The following is a 27,462-nucleotide window of genomic DNA, read 5'->3' on the forward strand; positions in this document are numbered from 1 at the left end:
AAAAAACAATGTCAAATGAAATAAGGGAAAATATAGTGTTATATTTGGTTTTTTAAAAAATAATTGTGTAAGAACAATATTGTGGCAGCAATATTAACATTTCATACAGAAAAAAAAGACAGTTTTCCATGTTAACCATAATTTCTATGAGTCTATAGGAAGTACTTCTATGGAGGCAAAACATCGACAAAATTTTTGGAATTAAAGGTCCAGAATAAAGAGCGTAATGGTCTTATGATAGACAACATTAGAAATAACAAACATAACGAACGTGGAACAGTATTTTGCAATAGTCATTGATTAACTGAACCATACCAAAGGGAAAGAAATATGGAAACTCCAACTGGGCCAGAGTGATTGTACAATTGCCAACATGCTTGCCTCGCAGAGAACGACCTGAGTTTACTGCATATGGTTCCCCGGGCCACCAGAAACAATCACTCAGCATAAATCCAGGAGCAAGCCCTGAGCATGCTGGGTGGAGCCACTAAACCAAAAACCTCCAAACAAATAAGCAAAAAGACAAAACAAAACAAAACAAAACAAAAAACCCTCCAGTTTCGAAGCACAAGAAATGAGAAGGTGGACAAAAGAACTAGGAAGATATTGGAAGCTCTTGAAAGCAATTTGAGAACAAATCCTGAAGGACTTTATGGGGCTGGAAGATGGTACAGCTGTCAGGAGACATGTCCCGTCCCTTCCCTGAAGGACTGAACCCGAAGGACAGAGCAGCACTGCAACCCTGGGCCCTCACACTGAACCGCCACCACCTTAGACTCCTATGTCACCTGAGCACCATTTCCACCTCAAATTAAGCAAAGGAAAAGAAATTAAGGAGCTTTATATGGGAAAGAAGTTCATGCTCTTATCTAGTGGAGTTTCTTTCTTTTTTTTTTTAATTTTTGGGTCACACCCGACAATGCTCAGGGGTTACTCCTGTCTTTGCCCTCAGTAATCACTCCTTGCGGTGCTCAGGGCCCATATGGGTTGCTAGGGATGGAACCAGGGTCAGCTCCGTGCAAGGCAAACACCCTACCCTCTACTGGAGTGAACTGGTCCTACTAGATAAATGTGGTAAAGTCACAGTATTTGATCCCATATAAAGCCAATATAAAACTTTCTAAAATTCAAAGTGTTTAAAAAAAAATCCATGGCTATGTAAGTTTACTCAATACTACTGGAAGAATAATGGAAGGATTATTGTGGTGGATGTAAAAAGGGATTATTCTGAATTGCTAAGGTTTTTTACAATTAAGTCTTAGACTAGGAAAGGAGCTATCATAAACTGGGAACCTAGGAGTGACATGGCTTCTCAAGGAAGGAGCACTAGAGTTGGGATGATAAAGTACTCTCCTTTTGACCTCCTTTACTACTTTTTAATTTTCTGAAATCCTCGTTTACCTAAAAATTGTGTCTATATTTAGAATGAAGTTGCTTCTTGTTTCCAAAAGGCTATTGTGAAATCAATGATGCATCTTTTTAGGCAGTGGTATTTTAAGATCAAGAAAACATAATAAATTGGAATTAAACTGTTAACAGTGGTACCCTCTGGGTATTGGGACTATAAACAATTTTTATCTTTTTGGGGGAGTATCTCTACTCTCTGCAATAAAATACATATTATATTTGTAACAGTAAAACATTTTTAAAGAATAATTTAGAATTAGGTTAGATTCTTATCTAAAAAACTTCCACTGGGGGAAAAAATGAAAGTAGTGTTTAAATTATGACACTGCAGTGCTTTCCAGAGAATACATACAGTTTTTACTCAGCCAGGGCATTTACTTTAGTAGACCTCAAATCTAGTTTCAACATCAATAGCTGAAAAGTTTCTTTTACATTACTACTCATCAAATTTACCTATTTGTTATCATTTCAGTTGGCAGTGTTCTACTAACATTCTTATATTTACTAAAATAAGCTTATCTAAGCTAAATACAACAACTAAAAAACCCCTAATGTGCAGGGGGACTGAAATACAAAATTCTTTTTTTTTTTTTGTTTTAAATAATGGGGAAAATGAAACCCATTAACGTTTTAGTTTTTATGAATTTGGACCCTGGGCTTTGAAAAGAACAAGTATGTATCTTGATTATGTTGTATCAATAATATACTAAATATTAGCTCATCTACCCGACAGAACAATCACATAACCCTTACTTAATTTTCAGGAAGGGTGGGATAGGGGAAGAGTGAAGATTTATTATTATATCCTTCTCTGCGGGTTTGGGAACTGAATTTCTAAAAATAAATGTCTGCTTCTCCTAATTCATATAAAGTTGAAAGCAGTATACTATAAAGGCCCCCACTTCTTACAACATACCAATGAACAAGGAGAATATTTGCTATTATCATTAAAGAGAGATGTTCAAAGGAAATGTAAGCTTGAAATATATAACTCTGAATATACAATGTTCCTTCAATAAAGGCTGGGCAAGGGTCATAAAACTATAAAAAAAATACCCTGCCCCTTTGGACTATAACAGCTAATCATTAGCCATCCATTCATAATGTTTACCTTTTAGTGTGTTATTTTCACATTTTTCTTCATGGGGACTAACCATTAGTATCCCCCTAAGACTAACAAAAGTACATTCATTGCCTGCTGGCAAATGATTTCCGGCCCCAAAGCGTTTGCTGGTAGAAAAAGTTAAAGTATATCTAGGCTTATATTTCTATTATTGTTGGGCATTAGCAGCAGCATAAATTTTTCTTCCAAGAAATTTACTCTAACTGGCTTCACATGTGATGAGAGAAAGGCACCCAAATTCACACATAATACTTAGATTTCTGTAAATCAAATTTAGAAAACAGCACAAATGTACATCTAGTAGGTAGTTCAGAAATCCTTAACTAAATGGACCTGCTTAAAATTCATTCTCTAGTCAGCCCCTCCTCTTCCCCACCCTACCTCCAAAATCCCATCCCTAAACACCATTAACTCCCAAATTAATATTCCTCTACATTTTAAAAAGAAAGCTTGTTTGCATTCAGACACAGTTAAGTAAACAAGGTGTTTGGGGAAGATTTTCTTCTCAGAGTATTCAAGAGCTAGAGTGAAGCTATTTAAAGAATGGAGTACTCAATTCCTTAAGCCAGATGCTAGTATAAATATGAAACTATGTTCACATTTCCGATGAAACTATTTTTAGTCTGTGCATTTTGAAGAGTACTATTCAGCAGTTAAGCATTTTAGGGTGGGCTTTCAGTAAGCTACAAACAGAATCTAGTCATATTCTTGCCCTTGTGTTAACACACTGAGTCTGGAGGAAGGGCTGCCCTTCAGCTGGTACACATCAGTCAGTCTGTCTCGTCAGGTTAAAATGCCGAGTTTGGTAAATAGTCACTGCTCTCTCCCATACCGCTCTTCATACTCCTTGCCTCCTCCCCCACATCCCTAAATCGCTTGTGTGATCCAAGACATTCCCAAATCTAGACCCTGCAGGGTTAGTTTCTGGTATGCACCAGGATCCCTACTTGCTAGTCTAGACCTGAGGTCCGTGTCCATTTCTGACTGGTGCCTACATGTGCTGTACAGTTGTCCATGTGCTGAGTCTCACCGTCTAGTCTGTCTGATTATCTAGTTAAGTTGGACTCTTTCATTCCAGAGAGCAACAACAAGAAAGGTGCAAATCTAAACGGGGGTTGAGAGATACAGAAATGCACAGAAATAAAATTACTCTGGGGCATATCCCAGCAATGTTTCTCAGACCAGACACATCTGTCTCTGACTGTAAGCTAACTGACTTTGGTTTTTTTTGTTTTTTTTTTTTTTTACATTTTGGGTCACACCCAGAGATGCACAGGAGTTACACCTGGTTCATGCGCTCAGGAATTACTCTTGGTGGTGCTCGGGGGACCATATGGGAGGCTGGGAATCGAGCCTAGGTCGGCTGCGTGCAAGGCAAACGCCTTACCAGCTATGCTATTGCTCCAGCCCCGCTAACTGACTTTTGATAATGAGGCCGATGAAGGTGTGTTGACTGTATAGGTCATTTCCTTCCCAGTGCCTTTGCACATTCTAGATACAATTCTAGTAAATACACATAGAAGGAGTTCAAGAAACGGCATAGCCCAGGATGATAAGAATCTCCTGAAACAGAGTTACAGATGTAGAAATTAAGAGCATGAATCAGACACTACAAATGATTCTCAACATTTGGTGTGCATCTTTCCTCGAAACTTTCCCTAGGACTCAAGAACTTTTGCAAAGAACTGTCTTGCTCTTTACTCATATAAATGAAGTTCCCTAGTACTGCTGGGCAATATTTGCCTGAAATCAGCTGTTCAGTGACACCTTTAACTAAGAGGATACTATAGTGTAAAAAGGATGTAGTTTCGGACCTCCAACAATGGTCTCCTCTTTGTGGCTGTGAAATCATTTACCTGTAGGCAGGTGTGGGTCAGCACCCCTTTCAAGATCTCCCGATTAACCGACATGCAAGGAAGAAGATAGAGAAACAAAGTCGAGAGTCCATGGTAGGATGATTAATACTTTACTTCTTAGAATCTGAAATAAGTGCTAAGCCAGTCAATCTGGGAACAAAAAATTGGGCAATCTAGAACCTTTGATAGAAAAACCAACCACAGGAAAGAACTGGAAAGAATGGAAACAAAAGGAGGAAGAAAAAAAAAGATTTCTTTTATTTTAACTATACTTTGTTCAAAATATTCAATCAAAATACATTGTTAAAAATAACAACAATACAGTGTTAAAATATTATTCAAACCAAGGACAAGGACCTAATTCACAGTCAGTCATATGTACTCCTTTGGGTACTAAGAAAGACTTACATATTTTTAGATAAATTAGCACTTCAGTCCCCAATTAATTTTTAAAAGAAAACCCTGACTTCAGTGTCAAGAGTTGAGCTCTAAATATTCCTCAAAGTTAAACTAACATTAGAAACCACTCTAGACTATCATGGTTTGTAATGATATCATCAAGTCTCTGATATGTATTTATGACCTTGTAAGTCCTAAATACCAATCATTTACCCTAAGACTATAAATGGTTTTGGTGACTCAAGCAGACAACTAATACTATTAGTCAATGGATTAAGGTACTACTCATGGGTGGTTAACATTTATTCTAGTCTAAACTTCAGTTCATTTGTCATATACTTTATACTTTTCTTTTAATGATACATTTTCTGTCGGCAATATTTATACACAGAATGCAGTGCTGGTAGCCAGCAGTGCAGTGCTAGGCTGAATTATCTTTTCATTTAAAGCAATACTGAGTATCAAAGCACAGTCAAATTGAAGATGGCCCTCCACACGGTTGGAATCAGATTGTCTGGCAAACACGTCCAGGCCCACTTCACAAACCACATGTAATGTTCTGACTACCAACATGCCCATTGAGTCATTAACAAGCATCCTAAATCGTACTGCACATATTTAAGTGATTAGGAGAGCAATCCAATGAGTCTCATTCCAGTGGTTTGTAATTTTTAAGAGTTGTACAGTACAACACACATGCAAGTCTTTGCTTTGTTTTTTTGTGCACTACAAAGCACATTCTCTTTTAGAGAAGTGTTTATTTCCTTCACTTAGCTTGAACCCACTTTAGGCAAATGGGTTACAATAATCTACAGAATCTGATTCAATCTCAGTAAACCATCTTTGATTAGGCACATTTCTAAAGAAACTGCTTTTACTCAGGACTGGCATTTTCAATACTGAGAAATCTATCTGGGCAGTAAGTACAAAATTATTAGTCATAAGAAATTCCCTTTTTCCTTATCCTTTCGGGATCCATTCAGAAACTGTCCAGCATTAATATGTCTTTATTGTTATTTTTAAGTAGGGGTTGTTCCTGGCAATTCTCCCTTGCAGTGCCAATCTAAATGTATTCACCATGTGCTGAAGGGGCCACAGAGCTATACTCTGTGGTGTTCAGAGGGCTATGTGGTTCCCAGGTTCAAACTCAGGTACATGTTTAGTATCTATTAATATAACACCCTTGTGTAAGTGACACACAAAAAATGCATGGTAGGTTATTTTTAGATTTCACATCTGTGTGGCAGTTACACTTCTGAGCTTTTAAATTATTTCAGGACAACTGATTCCAATACCTCCTAGCCACCTGCTAACATGAGGCTTTTCATAGCCCAAGCAAGTCTCAGGGCTATCACTAACCTAAGTTAGGCTTATTCCCGAGAGAAAAGCCTCAAAGAAAATGACTTAAGAGTAGAATTCACTAGCAGTGTCTTGGTCATCTTTGGTAAACATGGGTAAACAATTTGAATTTTTTTCAGAAGTTACTGATATTTTTAGCAATATAGGCTTTCCATTTATAGTTGTGATAAACTACTTCCTGTTAAAATAAGTTTTTTATGTGGGATTAGTATAGTAGCGTGGCTACTCTAAAAGAATTACTTCAATATTCTCTCAGATCATAAACTATGATACCTCAATAAAGTATTAATTTTAAAACAGTAAGATTGAGGCAAAAGGACAGTTGAATGAAATTATTAAGTAAATAATGAGTTATCCATATGACAAAAATCGTGAACGAAATGTGTAGGAAATCCTGATTTATGGCCTAAAACTTTAATTATGCCACCAATTATCAAAAGATTTACTGTCTGAACACTGTCTCAAGTATGTAGAATTTCATATGGTATTATCCATACAACAGCCCAACACAGAAATTAAACAGCTTTTTTTTTTAATTGGGGATCCTGAGTTCAAGTTCAGGACTAATACTAATCTATACTGCCTCCAGATAAAAGACTTAAATTCTAGACATTCACACATTCATCTAATACTGAGCATCTACAACATGCCAGTAAATGTATTAGATTATTAAGGAGACAGAGGAACCCACATTCGCTTCCCTGTAAGTAGTTTAGTCTAGTAAATGACAGATTGGATCTTGATGAGGGAAGTAAGAAAAGGTCTCTTATCTTGGACTTTAACTCATGCTCCCAGGAAATGAGCCAAATTTAGATTTATAAACAATATGTCGAGTTCCCAAAGTAAAAGACAAAAAGTCATTATTTTATAAATATTTAGAATATTAAGGGTAAGACTGATTCATGTAATAAACAAGTTGCTGTTAGAGAGGCCACTGGGTCAATTTGATGGAAAGCCTTGTAAAAAAATCCTCAGGCAGCCTCATTTCATGAAAACCTGATAGATAAAAAGCAGCCTAGAAAATGTACTTGCAATGCAAAAGAGGCTGTACTTCAGCAAAAGTAGTTTTTCAGGGCTTTCCATTGTTGCAAACCCTTCGAGTCTCCTTAAAGAAGAAGTAACTGTTAAAGATATTAGGAAACATCCAGATTATACACAGAGGAGAAGATAAGAATTACCTATTGTCAACCCAAGCTTTCAAAAATTAAATCCCTGCCCAGTGAAATGGCACAATGAGCTACTCTTATGCCTTGTTGGGTTCAATCCCCAGGACCTCATGATCCCCTAAGCATCACCAGAAGATGCTCCGAAACACAGGACCAGGAGTTGGGCATCGCCACAAAGATTTATACATGCATCTTTAACTAAGAGCTATGATGATTCTTCAACATAACATTTAGGCACTTGAAAACTTATAGATTTTTAGAGGGAGTGAGGAAGAATGACAATTATCAGTACACCTCCATCAAGTATCCATGTTAGGTATGGTATGATTTGGTCGGTTCTAAATCCTCCCTATCTTCATCCCCTAAAGAACTTTGACAGGAAAGTTTTATACAACCAAAAACTCCGCCCAGAACAAATCCTCTGATTTCAATGAAATCTAACTTTGTCTTTTGGTGGAAACTGTTTTATATAAATTGATGAAATGAACCATACTAGCTCTATTTGCAAAGATGAATAATGTAGACAAGAAAAAAATGGGAAATTTTTTAATGAAAAATTTGTATTATTCTCCATCGAAGTTTTTTGTTTGGGTTTGTTTTTTTCAATTAGCTTAGAGATATTTGCTTTGATTAATCAAGGACACATACTGAGAGTCAGATAAAGACCTTCATTCTCGGGTCTAGGCTCTGAATGGCCTCCCAACCACCACAGGGCACAGTCTTGAAAGTTGACCCCTGTACTGCCAACTCCTCAGATCCAATCAGCACAGCCAAGCACGGATCTTTCTGGACAAACAGATAAGCTAATGGTGGCCACCAGGGTCCATGAATGCTGCCCTGCAAGCTGCCCCAAAACCCTAAAATACTTAACGTTCTGAACTGAAAATAATATCCATTTATCAGCAGACTATACATTGGTATGCATGAAGTCTTCATATGTATGAAAATATAGATCCAAATAAATCAAGAAAGAACCTTAGACTAAATTATCTTACCATCAACATCCTAAAACTTTCTGGTAGAAGTTCTAAAGTTTTGGCAAACTATTAGACATTTCAATAGGGAACATATAATACATCTATTTCTCTTACTAATCGGTCATGTTTAATATAAACCATTGTGTATTTATCGGAGACAAAGAGGCCAGCATTTAGCATTAAGTATAGAAATTCTTTTTAGAAAGCCAAGTATTTGTGTAAGTTCCTAGGGGAGTGAATATGTCCTTAAAAAGAAGATCTAAGCCGAAGATGACCACAAGCTTCTTTCTAACACCATTTCAGTATAACAGAAAGATAACATGAGTTAGGAATCTCTATGCCACAAGTATATTAGTGTAGTGGAAAATAATCGAGCTTTAATCCCTCTCTTTAAGAATTAATGAATTTACTAATGGGCACGACACATACTCAGGCACCTTTTTCCATGCCTCCACTAAGCTCTACCTAATAACACAGTTGCGTCCATGTGCTTCTCCACACTATGAGTTCCTAAGGGCTGGGAGTGACTGGGTTTTTTCCATATTCAACTCCCCGTCATATCCAGTACACTGCTCTGATCTTCTTAATCACTGAAGACATACAGGAGTGTTTCTACTTGCAAAATACAAAGTTAAATGAACATCACAGCTACCTAGTCCTCTTTAGATCGGTACTATCCAATGTAAGAAAAACATAAGTAACCTGTATCATATAAAATATTTTAGTGATATATGACTTTAACCCAATCTATAAAAATATTATTTCACAAATGGCTAATATGAAAAATATTAACGTGTTATTCTTTATAAACCAAGGTTCAAATTTTGTGTAAATTTTACACTTATAATATACCCAGTGTGCATGCTAAATATTTAACGGTTAAAGTGATGTCCAGTACTGTCTAAATATAGTGATGTTTAAAAACATATTAACATTTGCATTTTTTTTACTTCAAGCTGAAGTAAAAGTTAAGTTAATAATATTGAAATAATAATGAATAATCATGAAATAAAAATTTAAGTTAGAAAGCTCAGTAACAGTAGGGGCATTTCACTGCTCAACAGCTATAGGAACTCGGCTGTGATAGTGAGCAGCACAGTAATACTCACAAAAAGCAAAAAAAGGCCCACAGTAAGATCCCATTTTTGAAACAAAACAATTCCGACTCAGAGAGATAACTGGAGAGATGACTACCAATTGTGAACATGTTAATTTTTAAAGGAATGGAACTGGACAGAAGCAGAGAAGACTTTCGCTTCTGAATGGTTTAAATTTTCTCAGGTAGAAAAGAGGAAATTAAGAGAAAACAGATTAAGGTATCATTTTGTCTTTAAAGAGAAACGAATACAGTTATACTTGGAGAACCACTCTCTAGAGACCACTTAGATTTCTTTGGAAAACTCCAGAAAGCTGGAGGAATGAGAGGTAACAATATATATTGGGTATGTGGGATTGGGGCTATAATATTTGACCAGAAAAACAGATATGGGACAGCTCTTTCAAATGCTGAAACACTGTCAAAAAAGGAAAATGTTTATTAATTCTGTTGTTAAAAGAATAGAACAAAGAGCAATAGTATGTCTTTAACAGCATGTCTTATTTATATAAATTTATATAAATTTACTTTGAATTTAAAGTTAAGAATTTCTAATACAAAGATTGGTCACTTTCTACTTCATAAAGTCATGAGTTCAATTGATAAAAAATTAATGTTATCTAATCAAGTTTCCTGCAGAAGATATTTAAGAAGAAGCAGGAAAAATCTGTCTGTCTGTCCTCCCATTATTCATCAATTTGCTAGAGCAGGCCCAGTAACGTCTCCATTTTTGAGACTTGTTATTACTGTGTTTGGCATAATACGTCATGGGTAGCTTGCCAGGCTTTGCCTCTCGGTAGCTTGCCGGGCTGGAGCAATAGCACAGTGGTAGGCGTTTGCCTCACACGCAGGAAAAAATACCATAACTATAATGTTGTAAATATATTATCAACCCTTTGATCTTATTATCCTGTTGGATTTATTATTATCATAAAGCCTTGTGCTTTATGATAGATTTAAGTAGATGTGATGCACGTTATTTAACGTTACTATTGAGTATGTACATTTAATTGCCAGTACGCCACTCTACCTCCCTTTTCTTCTTTGTATGGCAACAAGTGTTTATTTGAGTACCTGATGTAGAGCCATCACAGAAAGCAAGTTTGTCTGTAGTATTCTATACACCACAGGGAACTTGGAGTAAATAAAAAATAGCATCAGTAAATTCTAGCACAGAAAATTAAAATTAAAATATCCCATTAAAAACCGTTTCGATATAATCCTATCAGTTCCTGGACCCACAAGATCCCAATACTTGTGTATTTAATTCTGATTCAATTTAACTAACTTATCTTAGATATTCAAATATTTGTGATTTAACTTGAATGAAGTTGCATCTGCTGTTATCTATATCTTGGTATTCTTTTTATGTTGTAACTGTCCAGCTTTGTTGAAAAACAAGATTTTTCAACATTCACTTCTCTAGAGGAAAAGTGGAAAGAAAATTAATATTCTTGACTAACTACTCCCACTGTATGTTTGAGGCTCCCCCATATGTAATCTAATCTAATCCTCCCCTGTTCTGCAAGACAGGTATTGTTAACTCTGTTTGACAGATGAGTAATCAAAGCAGAATTAATTTCTTAAGGTCACCCAGCTTATGGGCAAGGGCTTGAAACCAGTCTGTTTTTAAAAAGTCCATTTCTGGGGCTGGAGTAATAGCACAGCGGGTAAGGAGTTTACCTTGCACGCAGCCAACCTGGGTTCGATTCCCAGCATCCCATATGATCCCCTGAGCATTGCCAGGAGTAATTCCTTAGTGGAGCCAGGAGTAACCCCTGTGCATCGCCAGGTGTGACCCAAAAAGCCAAAAAAAAAATTCCATTTCTACTCTACTACAATTGACTCTAAAGGTTTAGTGCAGTTTTCACAAGAAGTCACCCTAAAATGGTAGCTTCTATGCTTGTTCACTTTTGAAATATTTGGTTGAAAACAATAATATCAAAATAATGGGAAATAAAAGACATTTTCAATTTTAGGAGAGGAGAGGAAAGGAGGGGAGTGTAAAGGATGAAACATAGAGGGGAAGAAAGGGTATGTGGAGAAACAGGGAGGGAAGGGAAGGGAAGAGAAAGGAAGCGGAGGGAAGGGAAGGAAGGGGTAGGGATGAATAAAATCTATGGAGATTGTGCATGTAAAAAGGCTGTATTTACATCTAGTCATCAGGTGATGGGTAATTATCCAGGTAAATATAGGGTTTTCTCTGCTAGAAAAATATACATTTCATCATGCTTTGAAATCTGCCTTCAACCAGCACATCTATGAAAACAATGTTTTATTTCTTATTGAGTGAATAGGCAATGCACACAACATTGTTTTTGCAGGGGCAAATAGAATAACTTTTGGTCAGCCAAAGGAGTAGAATGGGGAAACATGGGGAAAGCCATCTACCGTGATTAGCAAGCAACCATTTTAATAAGTGGATTAAAAGAGTGTGGTAGCCTATAATAAGAAGTATTAAACATCAAACTAAATCTATCGCCTTAATAACCTGTCTCCTTAAAAAAAGATTACAAACAACTGATAATAAAAAGTAAGATAAAGGGAGAGCAAGTCCAGTCTAGATTTGTTTATTTCCCTGCACATTTTTTTAGTTTTTTTTTTTTATTAGTGAAACACCATAAGGTACAGTTATAGACTTACAAATTTTTGTCCTTGGGTTTCAGTCATACAATGATCAAGTACCCATCCGTCCACCAGCACCCATCCTCCACCACCACGGGTCCCAGCATCGCTCCCACCCCCCATCTCCCCCATCTCACCCTGCCTCTGTGGAAGGGCATTCCCCCCTTGTTCTCTCTCTCTCTCTCTCTCTCTCTCTCTCTCTCTCTCTCTCTCTCTCTCTCTCTCTCTCTCTCTCTCTCTCTCCCCTTTAGGCTCCTGTGGTTTGCAAGAGAGGCATTGAGTGGCAATCATGTTTGGTCTATAGTCTACTTTCAGCATGCTTCTCCCATCCTGGGAGCCCTACACATTTTTTAATCACTCCTGAAACATGAAAAAGATTCCCTGAGGAAGAAATGAATTAATAAGTGACAGCACCAATATGTCAAATGTCAACATGTAACAAATCCTAAACACCACCAATAATCCTCAGGCCAGCGGGCTAGCATCCAGCACATTTGAAGGGTAAAATTCTCTCCAGAAGTTTCTTGAATGAGTCTATAGATTAATACAAGAACAGTTAGGAACTAGACAATGCAAGTCTGTTACTCTTCCTAACAGTTTCCAATGAAATAAGCACTCAGAGAGGGTGTCATAGGAAGTACTAGAGAAGAAATTAAGTTAACCATACACATGGGTATCCCCATACACATGGGTGTCCCAAGTAGATTCAGAGTAGAGAACTCCAGAGATTTCAAAAGAGGTAGATCATAAAAGTCACATGTTTACTTAACCTACTAGGTAAAGCTTTGAAGTAAAAGTACTGATACAGTTAAGGCTATTACTGAAAAGATAAGGCAAACACATAATAAAAGATAGACCATTATATTGATAATTATAGAGTATAGTGGTCAATAAAGTAGTAGAGACAATGTGATAAGAACTGTTTCAGGCAGAGAAAAATCTGTGAGATGTATATGTTAAGACACACTAGAGGGGCTTAGAGTGAAGCTTAAAGTAAATATAATATTTTACAGGTAAAAGTCCTATGAGGAGTGTTCCAATAATAAATAAAGGTATTAGCCACTCAAAACAAATTGAAGAATTTGAAAGGCAGAAGAATGGGTATAAGTGGTTAAGGAGAAAGAAGACCACGCAGTAAGACAAGTTAGGTTAAAGCATAAAGTTTACATAAAGGATCCAAGATAAGGTAGAAAGATAGGCTGCCTTAACATTCTGTGTGCACTTTGAGCAGACAATTTCTCCTCTGTGAATGCATAAGGAAATAGTCATGAGTATGTGCAAAGCTCAAGAATTCATAGTGCGAGAAAGCAGAGGCAACTGAAATATTCAGCAACATTAAATCAAAGTAGGAAACATTCCACAATGAAGCCTGTAGCCAGAAATAAAATGGGTATTTAAATAACATGGAGGCATTGTCAAGATACATCTACAAATTCAAATGGGGGCTGAGAAAGGGCAAACTTCAAATTTTGTTTTTGTGAGGAAAAATATGTGAATTCCTGTCTATATTCGCATTCATATACGTTGGCGTATAGAAGCATAAAATGTTAAAATGCAGTTACTTGTGAGTGGAGAGAAAATTAGCAACTTACATTTTTCTGCTTTTATTACCTACATTTTCTAAGATAAGCATGAATAACATAAGTAATAAGAAAAACAATAATGAAATTCAGTTAATAAAAAAGAAAAGAAATCGAGGCTGGATAAAGATTTCATGGGATGTTTTCCTACAACATGTATTTTTTATTCTGAAAGTATGTGTTTATTTAAAACAAGAGAAGCAAGGTTGGAAGTGGGGACAGCTATAAGGCTGAATGCCAACATTTAAGGCAAGTCAGAAGTATAAAAATGCAAGAAACTATTCAAAACTAAGAAAATACTTGCCAGACGGGAGACATAGGAGGAAAGGCATTTGCCTCGCATCTGACTGACCCCAGTTCAAATCCCCAGCACTGCATATGGTCCCCCAAGGGATCATTCCTGCCAGGGATCATTCCTCAATACAAACCAGGAATGGACTCTGAGCACTGGTGGGTGTGGCCCAAACACCTCCACAACCTCCCTCTATCCCACCGAAAAAAGAAAAGAGAAAGCAGATGGAGAGGTTCTGAAGCAAAGAGTCTTGAACAAGACACGTTTCTGGGATTTCCCTAGCATGATATATGAAAACACAGAATAAGAGGTAACAAGAACCGCCTCAGTAGGCAGCTCTGTTTGATGTGCCCCTATTATGCAAAAAATGTTCCAACACCTGTTCCTTCACCAGTGCACATTTCCCACCACCAGTGTCCTCAATTTCCCCATTATCATTCAGATTTGAAGGAATGATACAAGGCTTAATGGACAGCTTAAAGTATTCATGCCTTAAAATCAATTTTCCAAGGTGTTAAAGAAGCTTTTTTAAAAAGTACAAAAGCTTCTCGGCATTTTGCCTTTGAGTATGGCATTCATTCTTGGTGCTTATAGTTGCCCTCTGCTAGATTAAAGAAGGTCTGCTTATTCATAGCTTGATGAGGGATTTTACGAACTTTTAATAATGAATCAACGGTTCATTATATTGAATTTCCTATGTCTTTCAGGTGATATTTTTACATCTATAGAGATTTTTATTGTGATATTTTACTTATGAATGCAAACACTTAGGCATTATCTACAATATAATATTTTCTAACCTCAATGTCTATATGCTAACTTTTATAGGTTTACTCAGATTTTCCTTTAAATTTTTCTTAATTCTCCTCTTCTCAATCTAAATAAATTTGTAGGATTTATCTGTTGTGTACATTTTTAAACATGTAAGCATAAAATTATTCATGATATTATTAAAAAAATTATATACTCATTCTAGAAATAAAATTTTTGTTTATTAATTGAGGGCAACATTCTGGGGTGCTTAGAACTTTCTCCTGCCTTAGTACTCGGGACTATCGGGAGTGCCAGAAATAAAACCTAGGTTGGTAGTGTGAAAGGCAAGTCCCTATCTGCCAATCACCTCCACAATATTTTTTTTAAAGTCTCTTAGGGCTAGAAGACAGTATAGCAGATAACCTTACACTTGGTCAACCAGGGTTTGATTCCCAGCAGCCTAAATGGTCAGAGCCCCACCAGGAGTGAACCTTGAGCAGAGCCAGGAGTCAGTCCTGAGCACTGCACACTGTGGCCAAAACAAACAAACAGAGAAGTCTTTCATATGAGAGATAAAACAAAACACAGTAAGGGAATACAAAATGGCCCAAATCATCCAAACAAAAGAACTAAGTTTACATAGGAAGAAGGGTGGCTGGGGAGGGGCTCTTGGGGCACCAGTGGAGCCTCTCTGGTGATGGGTGTGGTGTTGGATGATGCATGCATAAGAAGCATAATTAACAATACTGTAAATCCCAGCACCTCAATTAAAAACATGCTTAAAAATATAAAATCTAAAAATAAATTTAAAAAAATATTTTTTCCAGTAGATTCAAGTCATACAAACAGTAACCAAAGGTTTTATATATATATAACAAGGAAGAATTAAATTTTTCTGCTCATCAGATGGTGACCACCATAAAGAGCTCGCTAAGAAGTGAAGTTAATACTGAAGTATGGGTGGGTTGTTTGCCTTCTCCATGATCTCCATAGATACGCCTAAAGACTACCTGATCAAAGGCAAAGCAGCAGAAAAACAAAAACATAAAACAAAAAGGAAGAACAGCTGGAGGCTAGGAGGATGATAATGAGTTAAACTAACACACATGATCAGACCCACATAGATAAGCTGAATGATAAGCTGTTCTTCAACTGGAGAGCATACAGAGGCAAAAGCTAATTGAAGCAAGTGTTATCCTCACTGCTATTATATACAGCTCAAGAAGCAAAAAACGGCATCCGGATGTTGCGTCACAGTGGCTTCTGCCACATGAGTTGACTGTTACTCATTCACAATTAGTCAACATGTTCTTTAAACAACAACAATAAGAAAATAAGTAACCATATTTTAGGAAATGTACTGACAAAATCAATATCATTTTTCTTCATTTTGCTCTGAAGAGCAGAAAAATTAAAGTCATAAAACTCAAAGGAAAGCAGAGTTAGAGTTCTGATCAAGTGGAGACCTACCTAGAGGATGATTCCTGATGGGAAAAGCATGACTCGCCTTTCACAGGGAGACATTCCTAAAGCTCGCTCCCTAGGGATCTGAGCAAAGATGAGTTTCTGCAGCGCAAATAGGTTAGCTGGTGCAAAGGACCACTTGAAGGCCGTCCTACTAGCCAGGAAAGTGAGTGACTCTGTAAAAACATCCTGGTGAAGAACTGAAAAATATTGGGATGCTCCAGCCAAAAGAAAAGAAGATTGAGGACCATTTCAATAAAGGGGCATGGGAATGTCAACTATAAGAAACATGTATCTGGGGCTGGAGTGATAGCACAGCGGGTAGGGCGTCCGCCTTGCACGCAGCCAACCTGGGTTCGATTCCCAGCGTCCCATATGGTCCCCTGAGCACCGCCAGGAGTAATTCCTGAGTGCAGAGCCAGGAGTAACCCCTGAGTATTACCAGATGTGAACCTAAATAAATAAATAAGTAAGCATGTATCCAATCCTACTCACTTCCTTAGCTGTCTCGGGTGAAAAATCCTTCCCAGGACAAATTCAGCTTAAGAATACTCTTGTTAGAAACATGAATATTGTTTTCTTCAAACATTGAGTGAGAATCCTTCCCACTTCTACAACCCAGCAAGCAGCTGAACATATAAAACTTAAAGGTGATCTCAACAAAGCCTCTAAAATTTCTAAGCAAAGACGCTATTGGTCACTCAGGGCACAGCATATTTTGACAGAATTTCAAAGAACAGAAAACCTATATAAGATATGAATTTATATGTGTATATACATGCATGTATGCTAGTGTATATATATATATCTGAAAGATGTTTAATAGCATCTTCATGTTTAACACTCTGAGAGGTTCCATCATAATATTATTATTAGGAGTTACTAAATTATAGGAAATTTTGATTGACTTACTAGAAATACCTCCTAACAATAATGTAATATCTCTTATATCTTACTAGAAATATCTTACTAGAAATATCTTACTAGAAATACCTCCTAACAATAATGTAATATCTCTCAGATATCAGTAACACAAATATTTCAAAGGGAACGAATTAATTTTTACCCCATTGATCTTCTGAAAATCCAAAAAGATAAAACAAGGTACACATTAATACCAGTTTTACATGTAGCAACCTGAAGGTCCAGACTTTTTCTGCATATAACACATGCACAGGTAGAGCTTTAACTCTCCCACCCGCTATATTTCAAATACCATCACGTTGCCCAAAAAGTACAATAAAAGTCCCAGAAGCTGAACAGAGAGGGGAAGCCCCTCTTTCTCAGTTTAATGGAACTTTGGAAACAGAAATTAAACCGAGAGAACCCTCCCATCATTAAATTCAACCTTATCCACACCCACAATCTTTTGGTCTCTTTTCTCAATTTCAGTTCAGATTTCTCTTTATTTTTCTAAAGACACATTTGGAGATGAAACCATTCGTAACTGCCCATCCACAGACAGTTTGTGGCAGCATAATTGACAATGAGTCTGCTGCAAAAAAAATGAAAATGCTGTTTTAATAACCTTGGCCTAAAATACATTCTGTTGTATGCCTCAAAGGGTTTCAATAAAAAGTCAACCTGTAGAGACATATTTTCTTGGCTTAAACAACAATTCAAAGCATATAAATGTAGTCCAACTATAATGACATATTTATAGGCCAATAAAGCTTACAGTGCAGCTTTCATACTTCACTTAAAGGAACTCTGTAAGAAGCAGTGTTATATAAAATAATTTGGGTTTTTTTCGAACTATAGCCCAAGGAATAAAAAAATTCAAGTTTTCTATGTTTAACAGATAGCTTTTATATTCTTTAGTAGCTGAAAATTTTGTCAAATGAAATAATTCTTCATCTGAGTACTTCAAACTGCCATACCAAATATGGGTATCAAGTCCACTTTATTATAAAAGCTAAGTACTGTAATTCTAAAGACAAAAATAAATAACTAGAGGCTTATAGAGTGAATGATTTAATCAGCCTGATTCTTCTGGAAAAACAGGTTTCTGTGTTCGTTATGCTTATGAATAATACATTCCTTAACCCTCCTATTTTAACATGGTTCTTTTTTCTTTTTTAATAACCTCCAGTATGAAACTGTCTGAAAGAAGGTAAAATATCTCACTGAGTAAAGTCACAATTTGCATTGGTTTCACATGAACTTTCTTTTTTAGAAAAGGACAAAGAGAGAAAGGGACAAGTACTCTAACACATCTCTGAAGTGTTTTTAAGATTATTAGTTCTCCCACTCTCTTAATGTACAGTTTTAGTCACCATTTAGTATCTTAAATGACAATGCCAAAGATTTTTTGAAAAGCAAATATGATAGCTGAAGTTTTGTCCTTGAAGGGGAGGGAAGGAATAAAAACAATGAAAGAGTTGTGATTTGAATCAGAACAGTTATTGGAAGCTGCCATGTGGGGCAGAGTTTCTCTTCGCAGAGTATTAATTTGTTGGCAGACACACATTTGTGAGAACATTCCTTTGTTTTTTTGTTGGTGGTGGTTTTTTTTATACTATTCAGAGAGACAGGAAGTGACAAAAACTAGGATTAAAGGGAATTTATTCTATCTCAACATTGAGCATGAACAGTTTTTTAATTAGCTTTTCTATGTTAAAATTCATTAAGAATTATATTGCTCTTTTACTATTGCTACTTTCTTATTCCTTGTGCTTTAATATGATGAAATAGCTCAGTTAAAAACATACTGGAGTTTTACTTTATCCACGGAAAGGTGAGATCTTTCCATTCTCTGCTTACTTCCACCAGAAAAAAAAATGAGAGGGTCTTAAGTAATCTCAGAGTTCATCGTCTTTCTTTGGTAAGAACAATGAAAAGCTAGAAGGGTTCTACAGAAGGAAAAAACCTAATAAGTGTGTGAACTTCCATTAACAATGTGGTATTGGAAGTGGTTTCAGTGTGGCCAAGGGAAAGAGAGATAAGAAAACCACTGTGCAGAAAGAAAGATACAGACAACAAATATTTTGATGTTGTAGACAGAGAAAGGAAGAGGTTGAAGGGAAAGTTGCTAGAACAGGAATGCATAGAGCAAATGACACCCCCTGTCTCCCCAATATAAACCCTAACAATGTCGACTTGTAAACCTTAGATCACACAGATAATGGAAACTCATTACATTAAGGAAAGTTTTTGTTTCTCTTTCCACTTTATTACAACACAGTGTGCATTCCAATTACAAAAGCTATTTGTCTCAAATTCCCCACAGTTCATACCAACTGAGTAGAATTTCAAGGCCCCAAATTCTATCCTTAAAGGGGCATTTACTTTTAAAAAAAAAGAAGTATATAGTGTCTCTTGCTTAACAGAGGAACCCCCCCCCCCGCCACATTAAACCTTTAGTGATTATTTTCCCTCCCTTAGAAATGATCGCAGATTTACCCCCTAAAAAAAGAGACAAAAGAAAAATCATATCACCTAAACAGTCTTTTATCTGTACACATTCCTTGGTTTCTTTTCTTTTTCTTTTTTTTTTTTTTTTGCCCTGCTAAATAAAGAATTTGGCAAGATGTCAGATTCAACATGAAACATTATTTTAAAGCTAGATTTATAAGTCTCTGAGTACTCTGAGTATCTACTATAAAGCAATTTTTTCTGGAATTGATTATTTTAAATAAGATTCAGGAAGATCAAAGCTTCTAAATTCTTTGAGAGAATTGAGAGATTGGGTTTCTTTCATGTTCATTAATAAACTATCAATTTTAGACACAAAACAACTCTGCTATAAATACTCTTGTTTATATGTGTGACATCAAGCTTAACCATCTACACATCCTTTGTCCCCCGTGGGGTTTCCTGTTTAGTTTTTATTAGAAACAGTATATTCCATAACTCAAAAATAAATCAAACAAAAAGTTCTAATGTTAAAGAAAATATAAGATAATAGTATTACAACTTAGATAATATATTTTAAAAATCACATAAAGGTATTATTCAGCATTTGTACATGTCAGAAGACAGGTATTGTGTGATCCCAGAGTAAGTGGGGGTAACTATATATATGTATATATATGTATACAACACACATAGATTAGTTTAAAAAAATTAAAACCACTAGATTAAAAGTTTTCCCTAAACATGCACATGACAATCAGGTCACCACGTTCAAAATATTGCCATCTGACATCTACCACAAGATGCCAGGAAACTGTTGATTATTAAACTCAAATTATAAGACAATCTTAATGTTATTCCTCAAACAGAGCACAACTCATCAGAAACCAGAATCACAGGAAAGGCTTAAGTGAGTTACTTGTGTTTTTCAGTGTCTTGTTTGTCAATTGAGATAAATGGTCAAGATTTGTTGTAATAGTTAAATTACAAGTTTTGAAAAAAACAGGAAGTTCTCACATTAATACTATGAAAATCAGCATTGTGCTAAAATGAAAGAAAAAGATGCCTTAATATGTTAAACTAAAGTTCCTCTTTGCCTAAAGAGGAAATAACTAGTCTAAATCAGAGGTCAACAACTTCAGTATTGAGCAATGCTAGAACAAGTCAGTGAAATGCCACAGTAAGAAATAAATCGGGGGGGAAAGGACCCAGGGACACAAAATTTTCCTGGAGAGGAAAGCATTATGAAACATCAACAGAATTAATTGTGAGCTATTCTTATATACCAGTCATTATGCTAGTACTTTACGATCTTATATATCACTGCAACCCTGTAAAGTTCCCATATTCTTCGATGAGGAAACTGAGGTTTAGAGGTCTGATTATGTACCCAGGGTCACAGAACTAATAAGCAATAATAGCTACTAAAATTTCAAACTTGAGTAACTCTAAAACCGAAGTTCTCCTTTAAACTTATCATGAAAGGGGGTAAAGGGAAGGGGGAAAGAATACAGAATTCATGGTGATCACTGAATTTTAAAATCGCAGGAAAATCTGTGCCCTAAGTAATCGACTAGTAGTTTCTTCATTTTGGCATAGCTTTCTTGCTACATTTAAGTCACTCATCTCTCTTCCTCTTCCATCAGCATGCCATCCAATTCTGACATGTTATTAATAGAGCCATAGTATCTGCTTAGAACAAATACTTAAGCTATTCATTTATTCCATTTTAAGTGCCCTAATTCAGTCATGCTTTCATATCAGATGGAAATTTCTTAGGGCCGCATGTTTTATCACCCAGTTTCCATTACTGGGCTCTACACACAGATATCCTGGGTTCTAATGGACAATGCCCATGACTAACCCACACGGTCACTGTCAAACGATATCCCCAGGACCTTGGGAAGGTAAAAAAAGTATTTATATGCATGTATATGTGTGTACACTGTACATTATTTATATACTTATATAATAAATATATATGTAATTACAGTTTTCAGAAAAACCAACAATAAAAAAGTAAGTTAACAAATATGCCCACATGTTATATTTAAAGTACAAGTTATATTTACCAAGGTCAGCCTTTTCCTTGAGGACATCTTTGAAGTTGAGTCCACTATTTAGAGTTGACTGCCTGTACTTCAGCAGAGCTTCCTTCTGTCCATTCTTTCCCAAGACCTCAGTTTTCAGTGCCCCGGTAGGGAGACCACATCTCCACTTGGAGAAATCAGAATGCACCCACTTGACCAGGTCTTCAAGCTTCACAATAACCTTCTCAGAAACAGCAATGACTTCATCCTAGAAAGGGTAGTTGAGGAACAACAAAAAGCATTATTCTCTGGTTTAAGGTAAATAATAAATTTTCAACAAAGTTCATCTGAAATACCATATGAGCAATTATAATTTTATGCAAGCAATGTGTATAGATTTTCAACAAAGTTTATCTGAAATATTGTATGAGTTATTTAATTGTATGCAAGCAACGTGTACAGATTTTCAACAAAGGTCATCTGAAATACCGTATGAGTGATTTAATTTTATTCAAGCAATGTGTTTTTTGGTGACAAATAATCCTCAATAGCTCACTTCAATTCAATAGTTTTTTTCAACGACTCAGTTGTTTAGTTGAGGAGCCCTTTATGGTAACATACTTCATTTTAGCTTAGAAAATGTCTATATTATTGGCAATGATCCCAATAATTATTTTTAATTATTGTTACCAAAATTCCCTTTACCTATCTGACCTCTTGGGTGAAAGCTAAATTTTTGGTACAATTAATTGCAAAAGTAAAAATTGAGAGCTAGATGACTAATGGTTAGCCTGTCTCTATATAAATGGTCTAAGTAAATCTGGGATTCTTGGAACTCTGACTCACCCCAAAATTCCTATGTTTATGGTACATTTTCCTTTGGCTTCTACACAAATATTGAATTTAACTTTTGTCCTAAAAATTAAATAAAACTGTGATGTAATCCCCAAAGAAATACTTCATAAATGTTATGTGCTTCCCACTGAAAGAAACTTACACATTCTCATGTTTCTTTAAAACTTTGTAAATTGAGAAATGAACTGATTTTTTCTTTTAATACATATGCTGTAAGAGGCAAGAAAGAGAGTGAGGAGAAAGTCTTTGAATCTAAGAAAAGTAGTTGAAACTTAAGTTTCTCCTGTGTATCATAAATTTGAATTTTAAGTATTTCTAATTGTTTCCAGGAAACAGCCAACTTTTCTGACTCAGAATTAATCCAACAAGATATTTAATAGGTATCTGTACATGAAGAAAAAGAGGGCCTCTCTCAACCAAAGATTCTTTGGAAAGGCTTAAGAAGATCAACTCACAGGATTTTAAGTTAAATTATTTGAAGCATTTGACATTTCAACTTGAACTGACTTCTTTCATTACTTTTACTTCACATTTCTGAAGAAAGCATGGCTGTGAAAAACTAACCTTACAAAATCTTAAAAACATTTTTGACAAACAACAGGAAGATGTCTAAGCTATTAAAAGTAATTCACAAATGATTTTTGCTAATTTTACTGGTAAATACCACTCCACTCTGTCTTTCTTCTCACACACACTCCCCCCCACACACATATACACACCACACACACACACACACACACACACAACTCCAAAGCAAACAAAAAGGGGTTTATTAAGATAAGCTTTACACAATGAGAAGCCTTGGATTTAGTTTTTTAAAATGTTTTAAAGTAGGATCTAAAATTTCACTTTTCCTCATACAGTTCCAAGCTGCTTCTGAGAAGAAAGTTTGTTAGGCAATGGCAAAATAACAAATAATCTCTCAAAAATGAAAAGTAAAACTTTCTTAATGGAGCCTTTCTCTTATCATGATTAAATATGAACTTCAACTAAGAGGGAGACAAAGTGAAACTATGTTTTTATTCTCTGCTCAAGAAAAAAAATTTCAATACTTCATAAACAATGAGGCATATTACAAAGTACCATTTCAATGATTTCACTCAGTTTCACTACACCATCCTATTGAAATAAAAGATCTGGAGTTGTCACGCATTTTATAGCTATTACATGGTGATTATTAAATGTCAGAATAAAAATTCAGGCTGGATATTGTTTCAAAGCAGATGGGAACAGTTTCCAGAAGGGGCACACCAGAAATTAAGTTTAGAATATATTGAAAATTAATTAAGTATCAAGGTCATTAAGTCTCAAAATTAGCAAAGAAGGAATTTGGCAACAAATAACCAAATATGGTTCCCTAAAAGAGACAAGTCTGGAGATGAGTGTTATTTTTCAAATAGCTCTAACTATGATCAAATGATTATCATTTCAATTACCAGTTGCTTCAGATCTTTTCCAAGAAATGGTATGACTAGCTCTGGCTGGTTTACAATGCCCACCAAACAAACAGTTTATTAGCCAAGAGAAAATACAATCCTTATGATGTCATCGATGAATAAACCCATCTTTCAAGATTCAGTCAGTCTATAGATTTTGTCTTCCCTCCTCTTTCTCTCTCAGACAAGCCTTCTAAATATACACATACATAAAAACAAATGTAGGAATTCAGATAAACATGCAGAAGCCATAAACCCAAGTTTGGATTGATTGTGAAACTGCCAGTATGTTTTACTGTGGATTCACAGAGAACTGGCCTGGCAACATTGTCAAACGCCAGGATTTAGAAGGAAATCTGATAAGTAAAGGACTGGGAAACAACAAACCAACCCCCAAAGCAAAATAGCCAACATGTATATTAAAAAAAGTCTCAGGAAACATTACTCTGTACACAATGATATAAATCACATGTTCGTACTTACTATTCTGAGCAAGTGCTGACTAAAGCTCCCAGTACTCACCATTCTCAGGCAAGTCTCTATGTCTAAGAAAAGAATTTCAATAAGCTCATCTCGTGATTACATTAGCCCTCTGCAAACAGAGAATTAGTCCTGGATAAATATTGCTGATTTACTCTAATACAACACAAAAGGAATACAAAAAAAGTTCACTTTGTTATTCTATTAATGTATCTTGGCTTTTCAATTAACCCAGTCTCTAATCAATATTTATGTAGGCTGTGTGGAGACACTTTCTAAGTACATTTCCCTTTCATCGTTGTTTTAAACTGCCTAATTCTATGCTTTGAATTTTGTTTCTATCAATGAATAAAAACATCTTATTCAATCATGAAACCCTTTAAGACAGAAGAGATCATGCAGCCAAGAAGTCATAAATGAGTCAGCATCTGTGTAAGGGTGAACACTACAAAGTGTTGTGAAAACTGGAAATTTCATATAAAGTATATGCGTTATTTCTTGTCCATACTATAAAATAAAAGAATTTTTATCAAATGCAATGCATACATAAACCTTTAGATTCGACCCCGTCCAAAAATAGTGAAAGCGAACAGCAGTTGCTTCTCTTAAATAAAAGTTTATAGTTGACCCCGCCCTCCCTACTGCTTTGTATGCAATATACTTTTCCCTTATGTGCTGGACCTCTTGGACAAGTACATCACATTGGAATTTGTGTGGCCTGATTTAATCTGGCTCCTTCAATTTAGTGCTGAGGACAGTGAGATTTGGAGACTTTTCCTAGTGTATCTTTAGGTACAATTCAGAATGCTATACTGGACACTGGAGCCAAACTGCCTGAGTTCAAATCCCAAGCCTGCAATTTACTCACTGGCCAACACAAGGCAACTTTTAAAAATTGCCTACACATCATTTTTTTTAAAAATGGGGATGGGGAAATATTACTAATAGGACTTACCTCTCATCGTAATTGTGAAGATTAGATTAAAGTTAAAAATCAAGCGACATGTCAATTGGCTATTGTTATCACTGCCTTGCTTCTCTGAATTGCTATTTTCTAATGCATCCCATGAAGAGATGAGTAAAGACGATACGCAGATAAACTTACATTTTTTTGAAAAATACAGGCTGCTCATTGCTTATTTATCTTTGCGGTTGCTTTCCATTTATGGGAAAGTGTAATGGTTTTCCATTTATAGGAAAGTTTCCTTTCAAAATAAATTTTTGGGGGGTATGGTGCCGCCAGCAGGTCAATCTGTACCTGTGAGGCGAGTGCACCAGCAGCCTGATGGCGCCTTCAGACTTCCAGATACCCCAAAATTGCTGCTGTGCCTTTGGCCAGACCCCAAAAACTTGGGGCAAAGTTTACCAAGAAAGTAAACAGACAAAAGTTAGGTATGTGGGAAACACACCCACAAACCATCTCTGGCTCAGCTATATAATTGGAGGCAAGGCCTCTCTGGTTCCTGATTGAACTGCTTAATGGCCATGATCCCAGAGACTCAGAAATGAATCTTGGAAACCAGCGGCTTTAGGTAGAAATGTGTCCGGTCCCTGCAGTAGGTTACCGGTGCTGGACCAACCTAGGTGGAAATAGGTTTCGTGCCTTGGCCTGTCCCCCTGGCGGCCCAGTGGCTGCCATCCTTCAGAGGCCACTGGATAGTCAGGTTTGGGCCCCCAGTGATGAACATACAGGGCCTCACGGGATGGGGGTGGAGCCGGGCTTGTCCTCTCCACCCCAACGAGACCCCAAGTCATCACCCACGAATGGCCTCTTTGGCTCCTCATCAAGCTGCTTGACAGCCATGATCCCAGAGACTCAGAAACAAATCTCGAAACCCAGTGGCTTTTTGGCAGAAATGCATCCAGACCCCACAGTACGTTACTGTCGCCGGGCCACCCCAGGAAGGAAAGGGTTTTGTCACTCCACCTGCTCCCTCTTGGCAGCTCGGTGGCCATCATCCTCCAGAAGCCATTGGACAATCAGGCTTGGGCCCGCAGTGACGAAACTTGTTGGGCCTCACGGAATGGGGGGGGGGGGGGGGGGGGGGAAGCTGGGCCTGTCCTCCCCTCCTCAACGAGATCCCAAGTCATCGCCCATGAATGGCCTCTCTGGCTCCTGATCAAGCTGCTTAACAGCCTTGATCCCAGAGACTCAGAAACAAATCTCGAAACCCAGCGGCTTTTGGCAGAAATGTGTCCGGACCCTGCGGTAGGTTACTGTCGCAGGGCCACCCCAGGGGGGAAAGGGTGCTGTCCCTCTGCCTGTTTCCCCCTGGCGGCTCGGTGGCCGCCATCCTCCAGAGGCCACTGGACAGTCAAGCTTGGGCCCGCAGTGACAAAACTTGTTGGGCTTCATGGGATGGAGTGGAGCTGGGCCTGTCCTCTCCACCCCAACGAGACCACAAGTCATCATCCACGAACAGCCTCTCTGGCTCCTGATCAAGCAGCTTAAAAGCCATGATCCCAGAGACTCAGGAGCAAATCTCGAAACCCAGTGACTTTTAACAGAAATCCCTCCAGATTTAAGTGTTAAAATTTTGGAATTTCAAAATCACATGGCCCTACTGCAGCCACACGACATCATATGATATTCATAACCAGCAATAGAACACAAATTGTCTATTGTTGCCCTTTCAGCATATCTGAGTGTTGGGGTAAAATCTCAAATAATAATGGTGGGTCTGGTGTCGAAATAGTGAATGTGATCAAAGTAGAGAGAGAGTAATGTGGAAATCATCTGCCCCACAGGTCAGGGGAGGGTGTGGGATGGGGGTATAGTAGGATTTTTGGTGGTGGAGAATGGGCACTGGTGAAGGTACGGGTGTTTCATTGTATGACCGAGACTTAGACCCAAAAGCTTTGTAACTGCTCTCATGGTGATTCAATAAATAAAATTATAAAAAATAAAAAAAAGTAAGGTGGAGTTTATGCACAATTCAATCAGCTAATCAGTGGCTGGATAAATAGCAGTACTCCTACAAAAAAAAAAGACAAAATAAATTTTTGGTGAAAAATACCAATTTGAACAAAACCATTAAGTAAACATAGTGGGTAAGAGGGAAAAAGTTCTCAAGATGTTACAAAAATGACTAAAATTCGGTACAATTATATTAAATCTGTGGTTCTCAAAGTGTGGTCCATAAATGGGTAAATCCACACAACTGTTTCAGGTGGTTCATAAGAGTCAAAACAATGATTGTAATAACACTA

The 27,462-nt window shown here is 36.8% G+C and overlaps 1 protein-coding gene across 2 annotated transcripts in view; it reads right to left on the bottom strand.

Moving 5' to 3' along the window:
* Positions 1–27,462, bottom strand: part of ARID5B (AT-rich interaction domain 5B) — a 203,830-nt gene that overhangs the window by 145,180 nt on the left and 31,188 nt on the right. For both annotated transcript variants that reach the window (XM_056107921.1, XM_056107920.1), the window contains exon 3: positions 21,524–21,749. In XM_056107921.1, the coding sequence (XP_055963896.1) occupies positions 21,524–21,749 (226 nt within the window). The remainder of the gene's footprint in view (positions 1–21,523; positions 21,750–27,462) is intronic.

This window comes from Sorex fumeus, unplaced genomic scaffold (genome assembly GCF_029834395.1).
Source record: "Sorex fumeus unplaced genomic scaffold, SorFum_2.1 ptg000183l, whole genome shotgun sequence".
Lineage (NCBI taxonomy): Eukaryota > Metazoa > Chordata > Mammalia > Eulipotyphla > Soricidae > Sorex > Sorex fumeus.